The sequence below is a fragment of the Asterias amurensis genome, chromosome 8, assembly GCF_032118995.1.
Source record: "Asterias amurensis chromosome 8, ASM3211899v1".
Classification (NCBI taxonomy): Eukaryota; Metazoa; Echinodermata; class Asteroidea; order Forcipulatida; family Asteriidae; genus Asterias; species Asterias amurensis.
Window position 1 is genome coordinate 21,086,357 of NC_092655.1, and position 18,261 is coordinate 21,104,617.

Sequence of the window (18,261 nt, forward strand, 5' to 3'; positions counted from 1 at the left end):
CGACTGCTGGCACTTTACTATATTAAGGCCCAGTGACCAGGGGTAATAATTTGAAGCGCTCTGGGACACCCTTCGGGTGTGAAAAAGTGCTATATAAAAACTTAATATCAATTCAATTCAATTTTTTCAATTCAATATTGGTTTATTTTCATATAAAAATACAAGACCAAATAAAACGTCAAAAACTAATGGCATTTGGTTAACAATGAAATTACATCAAAAATAATAATAATAATAATAATAATAATAATAATAATAATAATAATAATAATAATAATAATAATAATAATAATAATAATAATAATAATAATAATAATAATAATAATAATAATAATAATAATAATAATAATAATAATAATAATAATAATAATAATAATAATAATAATAATAATAATAATAATAATAATAATAATAATAATAATAATAATAATAATAATAATAATAATAATAATAATAATAATAATAATAATAATAATAATAATAATAATAATAATAATAATAATAATAATAATAATAATAATAATAATAATAATAATAATAATAATAATAATATTGTTACTATTATAATTATTATAATAAACCTACCGTGAACGTGCGATTAATGTAGCTTCTCACATCCATAATATTTGTGTCTACTGTATCATTAACACCTTGAATGGCTGTTGACATACGAGCATTAGCCATGAATGCCCCAACCAAGCCCAGACTATAGAAAAAAGAACAAAGAAAACCCTTAAATGCCATATATTACAGTTTGCTTCTGAACAGTTAATTTTTGCGTGACACTGTAGATCTCTCTCTCTCTCTCTCTCTTTGATATTTTTTATTTTTTAGATTTTTTACCTTTTGCATTTCCATTTGAAATTTTGACGCCCAACTTTTTTTAACCTTCTTTGCCTTTGTAAATTCAAAATGCAGTTTGGTCTTTGGACCACAGATCTCTTTCAAGGCACTGGACACTATTGGTAATTACTCAGAATAATTGTTAGCATAAAAACGTTTTGATAGTATAAAACATTGTGAGAAACGACTCCCTCTGAAGTAACATGGTTTTTGAGAAAGACCTAATTTTCCACTAAAACATTTGAATTTGATTTCGAGACCTCAGAATTAGATTTTGAGGTCCCGAAATCAAGCATCTGAAAGCACACCACTTTCTGAGAAAGGGAATTTTTTCTTCCATTATTATCTCAAAACTTCGACGACCATTTTGAGTTCAAATCTTGTGCTTACATTGTGTTGAGATACACCAAGTGAGAATACTGGTGTTCGACAATAACCAAAGGTGTCCGGCCAGTACCTTTATTTTGATTTGGGCTCATCAGTGTTCCTGGCTGTGGCTACTGTATGTGCCATAGGACCTTGTAAACCCTTACAAGGTGCTACATAATTGGGTCTGATAGTTCATAACTTAAAGCCATTATACACTTTCGGTAAACAGTTTGTCCAAATCCCACACTTCGTGTATCACAACTTATATATAAAATAACGAACCAGTGAAAATTTAGGCTCAATCGGTCATCGGAGTCGGGAGAAAATAACAGGAAAACCCACTCTTGTTTCCACACGTTTCGCCGTGTCATAAATGCGTTTAAAACAAATCCGTAATTCTCGCTATCGAGAATTGATATTGTTTTAATGTTTTCTCAAAAAGTAAAGCATTTCATGGAACAATATTTCAAGAGAAGTCTTTCACCATTACCTTCTGTAAACCCTGTAAATTATTTGTAAATCTGTGATTTTTTTTTTTTTCTGTACCGAAAGTGTATAATGGCTTTAATAACCAATCTTTCTGTATAACACTAAGCGCCTTGAGTACCTTGTTTGGTAGATACATGTACGTCACTATATAAGACTTCAACACTATCATTATAAGCCGTGTGTTATATTATCATTATTAATAAAGCTACAATAAATTTATAAAAATTATTAAGTTCAATCTTACATGATCAGCCCCGTTGTGAGGCAGAGAAAGGTTGCAAAGCAGACACGCCTGCACGTCGTGTTGTACTTTTCACGCTGCAGCATCTTCCCGCCGCAGTTCTCACAGCAGCGGCAACAGCAGAAGATCAGGCCCGTAATTGGCATGATGATAATGAAGAGTATACCAATGACAAAGCAGATGATGAAACCCGCAGAGAAATTGATGAACTGAAGGAAGAAAACATAAAATACATAGATTTTAAACCCAGATTCTGCTTGCGTAGTCCTAACTGACCCATGCCACAAAACACCACGAGAGACTGTGGCGACTAAGTCTATACACAAGCTCTATGGGGGTTTCCATACAGCATCAACTGTACAGACTGATCGGAATGCATTTAAATAAGAGGGCCCAATATGGTCAGCTTTCTGAATCACAGTAAAGATGTATTTAAATAAATAAAAATTAAGTTATCAACATTCAAATCTGAAAATGTCCTAAAGAATATGAACTTGTGTTTTTTTCTTCCTAATGTACTGTAGCAATCTGAAAGCAATCATAAGTTGTGGTTTTTTTTAAATGCATCACAAAAATCTAAAAAAATAAGCCAAATTCTCTCATACCTAAACAATTAAAACATTGAGCTTCATAAATGTACCTCATTCCATGCCCCCAAAATCACATAGCATTCTGTTTGTGCCACCCATGACTCAAAAAGTAAAATTTACTGGATTGTTTTGTACATATCTCATAATATACAATTCAGAAGCATTTGGCTAGCTTCCAAAGTTTTCCCACCATTATGCTATCTATTTCCGCACCATAACACTAAATTAATTCAGATAAGGAAGGTTGTTTAATTCTTCAAAACAACAACAAAACAATGACAAATGTCTGAGGAAGTCGTTGCAAATATCCTGTTAGGCAACGATGTCACCTGTATTCGGATGCATCATGACCCGTGACCTTAAAGGTATTCTACAGAATTTTCATGTAGCCATGGTCATTGGTAGAGCTGATAAAATAGTTATGTTATTATTATTATTATTATTATTATTATATAGGATTTGAGGCATATTGCTTTGTGAGGTATCAATATATTTTGGTTTGCGGTAACACCATGTGTATTGCCAGGTAGAGTTTGTTCTTAAGAGAACTGTCCATTACGCGGAGAGGATTTTTTAGATTTTTCGGGAGACTTCTCAGTTCTAAAGAGAACTGTCCTGCTGTTTTTAAAACACTACTTGGGCGCAAGGTAGAAAATCGACTGGTCTACTACTTAAGCTTAAAGGATTTTTCAACTGCACTTCTACGGAGTGAGTTCTTAAATTGGTCTCCCCTATTTCGACTAGCTTGCTCTAGTCATCGAGTGGTAGAAATGCAATAATTATTATTATTAAGGGAATCAATGTGTGGTGAAGAGGTTTTCAACTAGTGGTTTAATCCCAAAGAGGCCTGGTTCTTGATAAGTTTACCGAGACGAAGTCGAGGTAAATTATCAAGAACCAGGCCTTGGCGGGTTTAAACCACTAGTTGAAAACCAATTCAACACACTTTGATTCCAACAACTCCTTATAAGGGAATGCTGTGCGCGTCGCGTGTATCGCGTGATGTGGCACAACTGTTTCAGCTGTTGCTCTCGACCAATAGGAATGGAGAAACTGTTATATAAGCACAGGTGCAAAATCGCGTGTCACGCCCATTTTTCACACTTTTTACCGGTCATAAACTAAGGTTTATACACACCCACGTGACGCGCTCTCCACCAACAGGAATAGCCAAACTGTCCGAGGTATTTATGAATATTTGTTTATTTCATACAAATTAAAATGTGAAGGAAAGTACAGTATGGCAACGGATAGGTTGAATAAACCCTTCCCATGAAACATGCTGGTTGCATTTACGCTTGGAAAAACAGACCCTATTGTTTGCCAAATGCCCTAGAGATCTGCACTCAGCAGACGAACAATCAGGCCTGCGTCACGCAGCCATTAGCCGCTTACAAAACACTGCAATGGTTCCTCATTTTGCCAACCAAAACGTTAGTGCGCACATGCTCTGTGTAATTTAAATATTTCATGGGAAGGGTCTATTGTACTTTACATGTTGTATAGTGGTTCATAAACTAGGAATTCAAGGGCAGTAAAAATATCTGTTGCAGACAGTGTTTGTGTTTTGTACCATCAACCATAACAACCCTGTAAAAATGTTGACTATGGTGGTTGTGGGAGTCAGAATAAAATAGTGAAAGCAATTTTTAGCAAAAAAATATGCATGGTCCTTAAATTGTGGTTGTACATGCAAGTTATAACCAAAATCAGAGGTTTATTTAAGGTTTTCATGAATATGTGACTTCATTTTTATAAGGAAATATTTCACAGAAAAATCTGTTCTATAGTATGAACTTCATGTTTTTCACCTACTGTACAACTGTGCGATTCAGCCCTGAGGCTGCAATATGGTGTTAATAAACTGATAGGAATTAAAAAAATAAAAAAAATAAAAAAAAATATGCTCTTAGACTAAAATTTAACAGTGATGGTTTGCATCCTTTGTGTCATGTATTTTGTCCTTTTGTCTGTCGGTCCTTTTGTCTGTCTGTCTGGTTGTCGTTTTTTCTTGTCTGTCTGGCTGTTTTTTTATAAACTCATGCTTACATAAACGGCCCCGTACTCCATTTACTTGTTAGTTAATGTTGACTGTTACTTAAAGATATGTTTAGCTTTACTCCGTAATACATGTAACTGTCGTTATTCATACAAGTGAGTATGGAAATAAACGTATTCTTGAATTGAATTGAATTAAATCCTTTCCAATCCAATTGAGTTGCAATTGTGATTTTGTATTAATTACATGTAAGGTATGGAGATAGTTTTATCTTTTGATTTTGATTTTGAAGCTTGTTTGTGTTGTTTTTGTTGTGTTATTTTTGGGGGGCAGGGGCTTTTTTTACCCTTGGAAATTTCTACTATTTCCCTGACTATGTCAGAAAAAAAGAAGAAAAATTAATCCCTACTCACCTGATTATACTCCTGTAAAGGATTAATGGTTCCGTTGATTACCCCACGAAGCAGATCTAGTAAACAATAAACAACAATATTCAGTAAACACATAATTTAATTTACTTTAAACTATTTTTAGTTTTCCAAAGAGAGTATTTTATATAGTGTGTTTGCCTCCCTATGTGACTGGATTAACAGTCTTTCGAGCTACAGTGTTTAATTATACTTTTGTTGATCCTGGCCATCACATTAGGGTTGTTTTGTAATTTCCTGTTCCCTACTGTTTGTCTTGCGTTGTATTTACTTTTGTTTTTATACTATTTATTTTACATACTGTCTGCTTGTATATTGTTATTGTTTAATGGCCAAATAAAGAATAAGAATAAGGCACACTTTAAAAACAAATCCAGAAATAAACAAACTTTAACAACTCGTGCAGTATCCCTATTTTTCAGGAATTGCTGGCAATTAAATCGAATTGTGTTTATTTCCAAAAAGGAACCAGATACAATTTGGGTCAGATGACAATTTTTCCTTTGACTGTAAATATACTTGCTGCAATGAAACTTTACCCAAGATTGTTAAGACCCAGATCTGAATATACATAACCTGCAAAACAAATCATGTTACAAATATTTATGGTTAGCGATACTTTAATGTCGGTTCTGATTACCCATTTCCTCAATAACTCCACAAGAAACTAGAACGATGAATTGCACTCGGCCCACTTTCATGAGAATGTCATGACTTACATACTCTTCGAAGAACTAAAATGTTTGAGAATTTTGAAGTTTGTGAATGTTTGTTATAACCTGTGGGAGAGTAGGGCTTAAAAGGCACAGGAGTTGATTTCACAAAAAGTTAAAGGAACGTTACAGAATTGGTAAGAAACAAAAATTGTGAAGATCACAGATTTACATTAAACTTAAACGGTCTAATGATGATGATGATAGTTGAAAACATCCCTTGAAATATTTCTGTCTGAAATGTCACATTTGATGAGAAATAAATAATCTAATTTCGCGTTTGGAGTTTATCGCTCAGTTCGTTTTATTCATGTTTATTTTGACATCGATGCAATGCAAAATTTGTGATCGGTTTTTCACTATTCTCTCGTGACCCAGATGGCCGATCGATCTCAAACTTCAACTGGTTTGTCAGTTTATGTTTGGTAGATTACATAAAGTGCTTACACTGCCAGCAACTCTTTTGTTAGCAAAGACCAATTCTGTAATGTTCCTTCAAGACTAGTCCTAACTAATGACTGCTGTAGTTCTAGGAGATAATAAAAACTTAAGGCTAGTCCATAAGTTCCTTGAGATAAGACTAAACTCCTAAACTCTTAACTCTTTGCAAAATCCACCCTGGAAATGATTGGTAATTACTAAAAAATATATTAGCACAAAACTTACTTGGTAATGAGCAATGGTGAGCCTGTTGATAGTCTTTGTGTTTTTGTCGTCAGCATTTTGTGTTGTCAGTGTGTAATTGTCTTGCCCTTGTTTCTTCTTCGATGTTTATTTGTTTGTTTGTTTGTTTGTTTGTTTGTTTGTTTGTTTGTTTGTTTGTTTTCTTGTCTGTATAAAGGCTGTTGTCTATAAGCCACGGCTTAACTAACAGCCTCATGCTCTCGCTCCTGTATTGTACATAGTAAATTCCTAGTTATTAATTTATTATTTGCTTTTAGTTTATATTGTTTTTCTGTACAATTTAATACACTTTAGATTTGTTAAATTTCTATGTACTGTCTAATTCTCACAAGTGTTTTGTTTTCTCAACAAGAGTACGAAATAAACGTGTATTGAATTGAAATAAAACATTAGGAGAAAGGACTCACTCTGAAGTAAATGAATATGAATAATATGAATAAAATATTTGAATCTGAGCTGAAAGCACACAAAATTTCTTCGACAAGGGTGTTTTTTCTTTCATTACTATCTTGCAACTTTGATGACCAAGTGACCCCAAATTTGCACAGGTTTGTTATTTTATGCATGTATGTTGAGATACAACAAGTGAGGATAATGGTCTTTGACAAATTTACCAAACGAAATTACCAAATCTGCCAGTGCCATTAATCCTAGTGTTTCTGGTTCACGTAGCAAGCCACTACTCCTTGTTTTACTACTGGGCCAAATTTCATAGAGCTGCTTAAGCAAAACATTTGCTTAAGCAAGAAAATAGCTCGCTTGTTTTACACAAGTTACTGGCCAAAATTTCATGTCATATACATTGCTTGTGACTGGTATTTAGCTGTTGTTTATTTAGCATAACAATTGAGTGGAGTCTTGGCTGGTAATCTGATTTTACTAAGCAAGGATTTTTTTGCTTAAGCAAAATTGTGTGCTTAAGCAGCTCTATGAAATTTAACCCAGGCTTCCTCAGCCTTGTAATTGCGAGCAGCAGTGATTAGGTTTCACTAATGGGGTATGTATCCTTGGTTTCGCTACCAGAAATGTTAATTCAAGCATCCAGCAGGTTTATTGAGTGTACTTTACCTATTATGAATATTCAATATGTGTACAATAGGGCACACCCTTGGGTTTAGTTACACTTTGACATTATCATGACTCATTCCTACAATAATTAATGATGCACACAGTGATAGCAGGGAATGATTTCGTCCATCAACTGTGCATAGTAATATGTTTTAGCTGAACTCATTTTGTGCACACTGAATGCTAACATTGAGTAGCATATGATGACTTTGAGTAGCAACTGATACAATTTGTGTAGCTTTTTGCTCTGCTATTATGAGAAATTGTTCACTGTATCTATAGGCCTACGCAATCAAATATTCTTGCTGCATGTTCATGTAAATAGTATGTTTTCTTCACCTAAACTAAGTATACACATTTAAAGGTATTTTTCTTTATCAGCATCTAGGCCTAACCTTTTTTGTTTTCAGAGTTTCTCTTTTACTGTTTTGTAATATTTTGTTAAAGATCTAATTCCCATTTTAAGATTGGTTGCTGGGCTTTTGAGTCTCAGTGGTTATATTCACTTTTTATCCTGGCCATCATAGAATGGAAATGTCCTGTCTGATTGTATAGATTTGTTTTTTTTGTTTGCTTTACCGTTTCTATTTCAATGTTTTATGTCAACTAATGTTCTAGGTGTCACAATTTATTTATAAAAAAAAAGAAAAAAAGAAAAAAGTATACTTCCGTTGTTTTTTGTATACCGTTATATTAAAGGAACATGTTGCCTTGGATCGGACAAGTTGGTCGGACAAGTTGGTCTATAAAAAGCGTTTGTAACCGTTTGTTATAAAATGCGTATGGTTGGAAAGATGTTTTAAAAGTAGAATAAAATGATCCACACAAATTTGCCTCGAAATTGTGTGGTTTTCCTTTTACTTTGCTAACTAACATGGTTGGCCATTTATGGGAGTCAAAATCTTGCCACCCATAAATGGCCGTCGGTGTTAGTCGACGAGGTAAAAGGAAAAACCTTTTGAGATATGGTGAACACAATGCTACAACACTTAAAGGTTTGGGTAAATTTGTGTGTATACACCCACACCAAACAGTACACTCCTATCACGTCAGCCATACCTCAAAAAGGCAGGCCTTAGTGATGTAAGGGTCAGCGAGCGCAGTAATTGGGTTAAAGTTCATACATCTGTGTTCAGCCAAACAAACAAACAAACCTTCTATGATCAAGATGACAGTACACCTTTTAAGGGTTTTTGTACCTTTTGAAGCAAGTTTTGGGCCGCGACATCAATCCTTACTCACTGTGATTGAAGATGTAATGTAATTTACCTGATAGAAGTTTTTGAGCTTCATTAGAAGTAATAATTTTAGAGAAAAAAAGTGAAACCACAGAGCAATGTTTCAGGAGAGCCGCATAAAATATTGTGCTAAAATATTTTGTTTGTCTCCTGAGATGAAAACTATTTTTGTGACATTGTTTTATACTCATTTCTCATAAACTATATAGCACCTCAGCAAGTAATATTTGAAAATAATCGAAATACATGTAATTAGCACTGTTTTGGATAAGTATGGAAATAAGTGTGAGTTTGAACTGAATTGAATTGAATTAAATGAAATGCACAGAAATAATAATGTAATTGAGCGTAACTTACGCAAAGGAAACTCGTTTGGAGAAACGGCGTTTATGAACTCCGAGGCGACGTGGAATATCCCATTTGGCGCCGCGTCTACATTATCCCTGGATGTGTTAGATTGCGGCTGCGTTGGTAAAGGATCCCAAATGATCTGATCATGACTGTCTTTTGAGTTCGTCGCCGACGCTCCGAGGAAAGATAAACTCACACACAGGAGTAGAAACATTAGATGAAACCACCTCAAGGATGGAACAGCTCTGACTGCCATGATGGAACCTTGTTCTCTACAATCAACAATCCACACTGGAATGATAGAGTCTGTTTTCCACCTGAAGAGCAGAAGTTGGATAATAAGATTCCGTCTACGAAGAAGTTGTTCTCATAACTGCTGTCTTTAGAGACCCCCCCTCCGACTAAGCAGACTTCCTTCATAAAAAAAACACAAAATAAAATGCAAATGAACCATAAACTATCCAAAAGGAATAAACTTCATAAGCTTTGGACCGACTGAGTATTATTATTCCCCGGCTTGCTGGTCTGGAGTTTCGACAAAAACAAGCGAAAGAAGCTCCCGGCTGAATGCCAGCACCAACGTGGAATGACGTCAAACGAGATCGTAGAGGATACTGCGGTGTGCCACGGCTCTTCAGGTTTTTCCTGAACCCTGCGTCTGCAACAGGAAAAGGGTTATATTCCCATTTTAAAGCGAGGCCACGGATTAAAAATGTTGTTACTGCTGTCGGAAAGAGCAGCACTCATTTTGTTTTGTTTACATCCCTTTTTTTTTTTTAAGACACTGAACACTATTGTCAAAGACAAGTCTTCTCACTTGGTGTAGCTTATGCATAAAATAACAAACCTGTGAACATTTGAGCTCAATTGGTCGTCGAAGTTGCGAGATAATAATGAAAGACAAAACACACTTGTCTCACAAAGTTGTGTGCTTTCAGATGCTTGATTTCGAGACCTCAAAAATCTAATTCTGAGGTCTCAAAATCAAATCCGTGGAAAATTACTTCTTTCTCGAAAACATTTTACTTCTGAGGGAGCCGTTTCTCACAATGTTTTATACTATCAACAGCTCCCCATGACTCGAATACCAACAAAGGTTTTATGCTAACAACTATTTTGAGTAATTACAGAGAGTGTTCACTGCCTTTAAAAGAGGATTTCTTTACTTTATGATTCACTCTTGTTACAGACCTGGAATTTCACAGAGCTACGGAGGCCACAGTCCTCCGTATCCCTTGCCAGAACTAAAACTGCTATATATAATCTTGGTAACGTATACTCACAGTCACAAGAGATCCTAGCATACATTTTTGTCCTTTCTTCTGTGGTTTACTAATTAATACAGAATGCATTATTTCGTTTGTATGCATAGTCACCATCTGGTCGGTCTTAACACAGTTCATCAATAATAATAATGAGTTTCAGTCGAAGGTGTCTACAATTAAAGGAGTTAATAATAATAAAGAGGATTGGGTACTTTGTGTAGGCCACAAACACAATGCCCACAAATTTACACTAAACTTACACTTACAGGGTTGGAAGATAATGAAGGTAGAAAACTTCCCTTAAAATATTACTTTCGAAAATACGTTTTACACACTAAGATAATTTTCATCTCCTGAGACGGAAATTATTTTAACTTGTTTTGTTCATTTCCCCAAATAACAGCACCTCAGCAACTAAAATTGTAAAGGGAAGCTTTCTACTATCATTATCTTCAAACCGTATGAATGTGATGTAAATCAGTGGACATTTTAGGGAGCGTCTCAAAAGTCGGAACGGTAGGAACGTTCTTTTTGGATCGCAAGAGTATCCCCGCCGCTTTACTTGGACCGGTCCTTTGGACCGCCAGAGCGATCTTTTGGATCGTTCCAAATGCGTGACCGCGTCCAATCTCATGTAAGAACGTTCCTAATGTCATGATGTTGCGATCCTGCGGGCATATGCCCGCAGGAACGTTCTTTTGCGCTAGGAAGGTGCCCGACTTTTGAGACGCTCCCTTAGTTTTGTGTCCTACAAAAAGTACCCAGACCCTTTGAAGGTTGTTCACGACAAATGCTATGGTTTTGAAACATTTGTAAACCAATTCGTTTTGATCTCAGGAGTCCAAAACAGGTGTTTAAAAACAGTGAAAACCACCGATGTTCTTCACTATTTTCTCCAATGACCAACTGGGGTTTTTGTTCACAGAACTCGGGAAAGTACTGAGTAAACAGTGCTTACAAACATCTGTGTAAGGGTAAAATCAAAGTATTATTATTTTTTTCACTTTGAGGACATTATAAAGAGAAACAATTTGAAGTTATTCTATGGCCCTGTGACAGTAATAAGTTTGTGCTACTTTGGTGACACATTCTCTGATAATCCAACATGGTGTAGAGAATTAGGCAACCTTGTAAACTCCAACATCCTCCCTGTAAAACATCATTCCCGTTGAATATTTACTTCTGGGTTTTTTTCTGCCTTTTGTCTTTTGTTAACCCCAGCTGGAGTAGGTAAAGGGAGTGTCTCATAAGTTCCTCATTTCTTCTTTGATTTCTTTGTTTTCTTGTTATTTACTTTTAAGTCTTGCTGTTCAAATACATAATTTTACTTTTTGTGTTCATTTGTTAATTATGGAAAACAAATTAACTGATTTGTTTAAGTCCTTGGACTTCTAAAATCTTCCTCATAACTTCTTTGATTTCTTTGTTTCCTCGTTATTTTCTTTTAGGCTTTGCTGTTCAAATACTATAACTTACTTTTGTGTAAGTTTGGAAGTAATGGGAAACAAATATAAATCGAGACTGTGTTTGTGTCTATATAGTGCAAATAAAAAATTATCAAGTTTTTGTGATTTTTATTTTTACTAGATAAGCCCACTTGTAGATGAGGGCACAGCAGCCATTGCGAATCCCTGTCATGACCAGGCCTAGTCATGACACATTTGTCCTTGAGCAAGACGCTTAACTATTATTTGCTTCTCTAAGCCCAGGTGTACAAAAAATGTATACCGATGGAATCCTGCAAGAACCATGACGATTAAGTTGGATTACCTTCTTAGAGCTAATACATTATCTTTCTTCAAAGCTTAGGGCGTGTATTAACTTGAAGTTATTTCCAGAGAGATAATGTTTGTGGATTATTTTAAGTAGGCCCTCGTTCAATGTCGGCCAAGCTTGATGATGGCTCTCATTGTGCAATCTGTGTTTCAGCTGGGGTTAACAACATTAGGGACAGGAGAACGGCAGGCCTGATTCTTCACGGAGGCAACAGAGGCGATTGCCTCCGTTGCCCCTTGCCATTGCCTTGGTGCCATTGAAATGCTCCAGTAGAAATTTACAAATTCCTCATAGGGTGCCCTTTACCAAAGAGAAAATGCCTTGGTGCCCTTGCCCTTTCAAAAACGAGGCATACAGGCCTGGAACGGGGTAGGGTATGTCTAATGGAAACCTGCAAATTTAAAATCATTTATGTGCATAGCCAGCATCTGTTCTGTCTGACCACAGTTCATCAATAATGATAATGAAATTCAACTTATGGTGTCTACAATTAAATACACTAGACACCATTGGTAGTTGTCAAAGACCAGTCTTCTCACTTGGTGTATCTCAACATATGCCAAAAATAACAAACCTGTGAAAATTTGAGCTCAATTGGTCGTCGAAGTCGCCAGATAATACTGGAAGAAAAAAACACCCTTGTCACACGAAGTTCAGATGCTTGATTTCGGGACCTCAAAATCTAATTCTGAGATCTCAAAATCGAATTCGTGGAAAATTATTTCTTTCTCAAAAACTACGTTACTTAAGATGGAGCCATTTCTCACAATTTATACTATCAACAGCTCTCCATTGCTTGTATGTAAGGTTTTATGCTAGTAATTAATTTGAGTAATTACCAATAGTGTCCAGTGCCTTTAATGTTATGTATTTTTCCATTTCTGATCTTTTTTTTGTACATAAATTTTTATTACCCATTTATTACATTTGTATTACAACCAGATGTGGAGAGGCAGGACTACGGATCATAGTAATTACTTTGCTTTTAATAATAATAATAATTGTCACATGGCCCAAGCATTTTGGCCCGTATTCTAGTGTGTTTTTTTATATTAAAGGCAGTGGACACTATTGGTAATTGCTCAAAATAATTATCAGCATAATAAAACCTCACTTGGTAACAAGTAATGGGGAGAGGTTGATAGTATAAAACATTGTGAGAAACGGCTCCCTCTGAAGTGAAGTAGTTTTCGAGAAAGAAGTAATTTTCCACGAATTTGATTTCGAGACCTCAAGTTTAGAATTTGAGGTCTCGAAATCAAGCATCTGAAAGCTCACAACTTGTGTGTCAAGGGTGTTTTTTTTTTTTTTCATAGTTATCTCGCAACTCCGACGACCAATCAAGCTCAAATTTTCACAGGTTTGTTTTTGACAATTACCAATAGTGTCCATTGTCTTTAAGATTCTTTGTATTTTTTTTTCAGAAGTTTTAATGTTGTAAAGCACCTCAAGTTGGATCAGCGTTAGACACTCAAGTTTTATTATGATCAGTTGTGGTTTAAATCTAGCTAAATCATAGAGGGCAGAGGGATGTCTTTTTGTCTGGATGTCTTTTTGGACACCCTTTTTTTCAATTTCCTGTTATTTCTGCCATTTACAACATGTGTAAAATGTATGTGAACAATTGGATACAAAGTTTTTAAACTCGCAGCAAATTTTAAGTTTAAAGCCATTATACACTTTCGGCACAGAAAAAAAAATAAAAGTTCACAGGTTTACAAATAACTTACAGGGTTTACAGAAGGAAATGAAATATTATTCCATGAAATGCTTTACTTTTCGAGAAAACATTAAAACAATTTTCAATTCTCGTTGTCGAGAATTACGGATTTATTTTAAACACAGTCATGACACGGCGAAACGTGCGGAAACAAGGGTGAGTTTTCCCCGTTATTTTCTCCCAACTCCGATGACCGATTGAGCCTAAATTTTCACAGGTTTGTTATTTGTTATATCAGTTGTGATACACGAAGTGTGGGCCTTTGGACAATACTGTTTACCGAAAGTGTCCAATGGCTTTAAGTATAACAACTCCTGGCTAAATCCTGGAGCTAAATTGGTCGTGTAATCTTGTGTTTTTGACATTGTTCAAAAAATCTCTCAAAACTCATTTGAATCAGATGTAGTTGTAGTTTTAGTTCCATTGGTTTTGTTCTCTTCAGCGCTTTGATCTTGATGTAAAGGCGCTTTACAATAATGTTTAGTTGTGTGTATGTAAAGTACACAGTTATGGAGCAGTTTGTAGTTTCAAAAGTTCAACACACACACTTGTTTTGGAACTCTTTTCACAATAACTTCACAAATCAGGTACCCGGGTGCCATTTTATTTTACATCACAATAGGGTGCAGCTTGTTCCATGACAAATGCACATTGATTGACTGAACCATAGAGTCAACTTTCTTTCTCCAATTGAATGGTTAAAATAAACCAGTACCAGTTAGCTTGTTTAGCAAAGTGAAAGAGCTCATGGATTTGTGCTAGAAAACTCTGAACTCTTTCAGTGCCAAGGTCATCATTCTCTTCTTTAGGTATTCTGAAAGTGCCATTAAAGGCAGTGGACACTATTGGTAATACTCAAAATAATTATCAGCATAAAACCTTACTAGGTAACGAGTAATAGGGAGAGGTTGATAGTATAAAAACATTGTGAGAAATAGCTCCCTCTGAAGTAAGGTAGTTTTCGAGAAAGAAGTAATTTTCCACGATTTTGATTTCGAGACCTCAGATTTAGAATTTGAGGTCTCGAAATCAAGCACCTGAAAGCACACAACTTTGTGTGACCATGGTGCGACAAGGGTGTTTTTTTCTTTCATTAATATCTCGCAACTTCGATGACAGATTGAGCTCAAATTTACACAGATTTGTTATTTTATGCGTATGACACACCAAGTGAGAAGACTGGTCTTCGACAATTACCAATAGTGTCCATGGTCTTTAAAGTCACCTGGAAGAGGTATTTTTTCAAAATAAAGCTTTTGTCACTAATATATGTGTTTTGATGAGTGGAATGTGAATAAACAGTTAACTAAGGTTTTAAACAATCAGTTCTTATGTTGTTTACAAATTTAAGAGTAGACCCGACCCGAGAGGGTGCTGTTCGTGACGTCAATCGAGGCCTGTAATGCGTAGAGTAAACACAATTGCAAAGTACATGTACGGACCAAGTCGTGAGTTTTTACATTTCAAAAATTCAAAACATTTTCTTTTTTTCCGGCAATGCCGACTAGGTGTATTGCTGCTGAATGCAGAAAAACACTTTTTGAAATGTACCAACTCACGACTTGGACGTACATGTACTTTGCACGTGTGTTTACTATACGCATTGCAGGCAAAGTCTGCCTCAATTGACGTCACAAAAGGGGTAGGCGGAGTCAGCCCCCCAAACAACTTTATATATTTTTTAAACATATAAATCGTGACAAACAATTACTAAAAAAATTGTTTTATTGTTCGTAAGCATATACTCTTATGTTTGAAAGAAAAAAAATTATATTTCCAGGTGACTTTAAGTGTCAATGTTTTTTATGTACTGAAAAGTGTCATCAATCATAAAATGTCAAACCAAAGTATGTTATTAATGAAATTGCGCAACTCTACAAAAACAATGGACTTTGGGATGTACCAAGGCACACAAAATGTTTTGTTTGGTGAGAAAGACTTATTTTTGTCTAATAATAGTTACAAAATGAGAATTTTGAAAAAGCTGAACCTTATAAACGGTGCATTTCCGTATCTTGCCGTCACTTTTTGTTCACCAATTTTTCACCGAAAGCAGTAATCTCATTGAGTTAAAAAGATACTATTTTATTTCAAAGCAAATAAATAAAAAAGTGGCTACCAGCATGGCCATCACAGCAGCAAGGTACAGACAATTTGCCCTTACTGTTTCTGGAAGGACACAATTAAGAGCCCACCTTGTTTGGCTGAAATGGCTCTCTTAAAGTTTTATCATTGGTCTTATCATGTTGCCATTCTAATATGGTATGACCATTGATAAAAAGAGAGCCTTAAAGCCATTGGACCCTTTCGGTACACAGTATTGTCCAAGGCCCACACTTCGTGTATCACAACTTCTATATCAAATAACAAACCTGTGGAAATCTAGGCTCAATTGGACATCGGAGTCGGGAGAAAATAACGGGAAAACTTACTCCTGTTTTCGCGCGTTTCGCCGTGTCATGACATGTGTTTATAACAAATCCGTAACTCTCGTTAACGAGAATTTATATTGTTTTACCGTTTTCTCAAAAAGTAAAGCATTTCATGGACTAATATTTCAAGAGAAGTCTTTCACCATTACCTTCTGTAAACCCTGTAAATTATTTGTAAATCTGTGAACTTTTTTTTTTTTTTCTTTGGGCTAATAAAAAAGTAATATTTCATAATTAGGCACAACCTTTATTTTCTAAGATTTTTACACCCTTAAAATTCACCCAAAAAAAATTGATTGATCTGTCAATGAAATATCAGTTTCATGTGTTCAACCATCGAGGTAGGAAAAGCCCCCTCCATTGGTTCAACTAGACTCGACAGTAACTGGGGCGCTGCTTGTACTCCTTTGATGTCAATTTGGAAAATTGTCCGTGTCCTGCTACCACTTTTTCATGAAATAAATAGTTTCTGATTTATAATATTAATCACTATACTCAACAAATGAGATATTCCTCAGAAAAAAAGAGTAAACAAGTGGTGCAAGATACTATGATACGACGGAAAGTTTTTCCTTCTGTCAAAGAGCCCAAGAAGTACAGTCATTTGACCAGTTCGGGATCATTGACCAGTTCGGGATCACTTCAACTTTGCAATAACCAAATAGTTATATCACTTCTCATTATTACCAATTTCTGTTGATAAATGTGAAGATTAACACCCATTAAACCAACAAACCCAAAATAAGGTGCCAAACATCATCAGCAAATAAATTATGGCTGTTTTCCTGAAGGTTGTCTGCGAAATTTATCATTTTTTTGTTTAAAAATGTTGGTTGAAAAACACTGTTAAAACTTCTTACCTTTAGAATTGGAGTGCCGGGGCAAAAAATATTTATGTAAAATGATAAAAATGTGTAAAAAAACATTCCTGTAAATACTGTGCAGACATCTTGTTTTTTTGAGGAGACGAAGTTACCAAAATCTTCTTTAGGGGGGCAACTTACCCTTGACCAGTTCGGGATCACTCAACATCTCATTGCGTCAAATGGTGCCGCACTAACTTACTAAGTATGGTAAAATCATACTACTGCAGTAGAAAGTTTATTCAGATGATTTTGAGAAACATTACTTCAACAAATTCTTTTAGATTTTTTTTTTTTTGAGAAATTTAAACTTGGAGGGGTCGATATTGCTTTTTAGGTTCGCTTCACTTTTTCATTTGCCTTTGCTGTTGTTTTGTGGTTTTGTCACTGGGTTTTTTGCGCTGCTATTGAAGACACTTGCATGACATTCACTAAACAAATGAAGTCCAAGTCCATGCCAACACACCTCTGAAGTTTCGTGTCCTTGAGAGACAGTTTTATGAATGGGAGTATGGGTTTGCAACAAAGGGCACTCTACTGATTCAGAATAGATTCAACTGATCCTGAACTGGTCAAACAGGTGACAATACTTTTCTTAAAGCCTCTTCAAAAGAACTAATCTTTTTGTGTCAGTGAATACTTGGTGAGTTTTATGTCATGTTTAGGTAAACTGATAAACTTTTTTGTTTAAAATATCAAAGAGATTGCAACAAAAAACAATGTGAATTCAAAAAGTGATCCAGAACTGGTCAAACGACTGTATACGACGTAGAAACGGTAGAAAATAAAAAACAGTAGCAGCACTTCCGAATAAGCTCACCGTACAGACCGTAGTGGACTAGTGGAGCACCCAGCAGTTTGGCCGACTGTACGGCGTCGATACGCCCGAGGCCCAATTCGTTACTCGGTCCCGTACAAAAAAAACCTTGCTAATCTAAAACTTACCAAATTCTTCCTAATAAACACGATTCTCAATCACCCGTTCGAGTTCACCAACAGATGCCAGATAAATCATAGAGTTGATACCATCAGCACGGAATGAAAACTGTCGAAACTTTTTGTGATACAGCTTATTTGTCAACAATTCAATGTGCTACTGTGTGGTCCGGCCACTGAATAGGGATTAGTACGTTGCGGTTTTGTTGGGAGTGCACGAACCGAAGCGAAAGTGATTGCCTTTTCGTTACTTTTT

At 35.5% G+C, this 18,261-nt stretch overlaps 1 protein-coding gene across 2 annotated transcripts in view; it reads right to left on the reverse strand.

Moving 5' to 3' along the window:
• LOC139941139 (prominin-1-A-like) overlaps positions 1 to 18,193 on the reverse strand; it is a 47,475-nt gene extending 29,282 nt beyond the window's left edge. The window contains exons 1-5 of one of the 2 annotated variants that reach the window (XM_071937588.1): positions 18,015 to 18,193; positions 9,020 to 9,423; positions 4,945 to 5,000; positions 1,946 to 2,151; positions 586 to 706 (exon numbers count right to left, since the gene is read on the reverse strand). In XM_071937588.1, coding sequence (XP_071793689.1) covers positions 586 to 706; positions 1,946 to 2,151; positions 4,945 to 5,000; positions 9,020 to 9,269 — 633 coding nt within the window. In that variant the 5' untranslated portion in view covers positions 9,270 to 9,423; positions 18,015 to 18,193. Of the gene's footprint in view, positions 1 to 585; positions 707 to 1,945; positions 2,152 to 4,944; positions 5,001 to 9,019; positions 9,428 to 18,014 lie in introns of both variants that reach the window. The other variant, XM_071937587.1, reaches the window with a different exon arrangement.
• Positions 18,194 to 18,261: the final 68 nt, after the last annotated feature.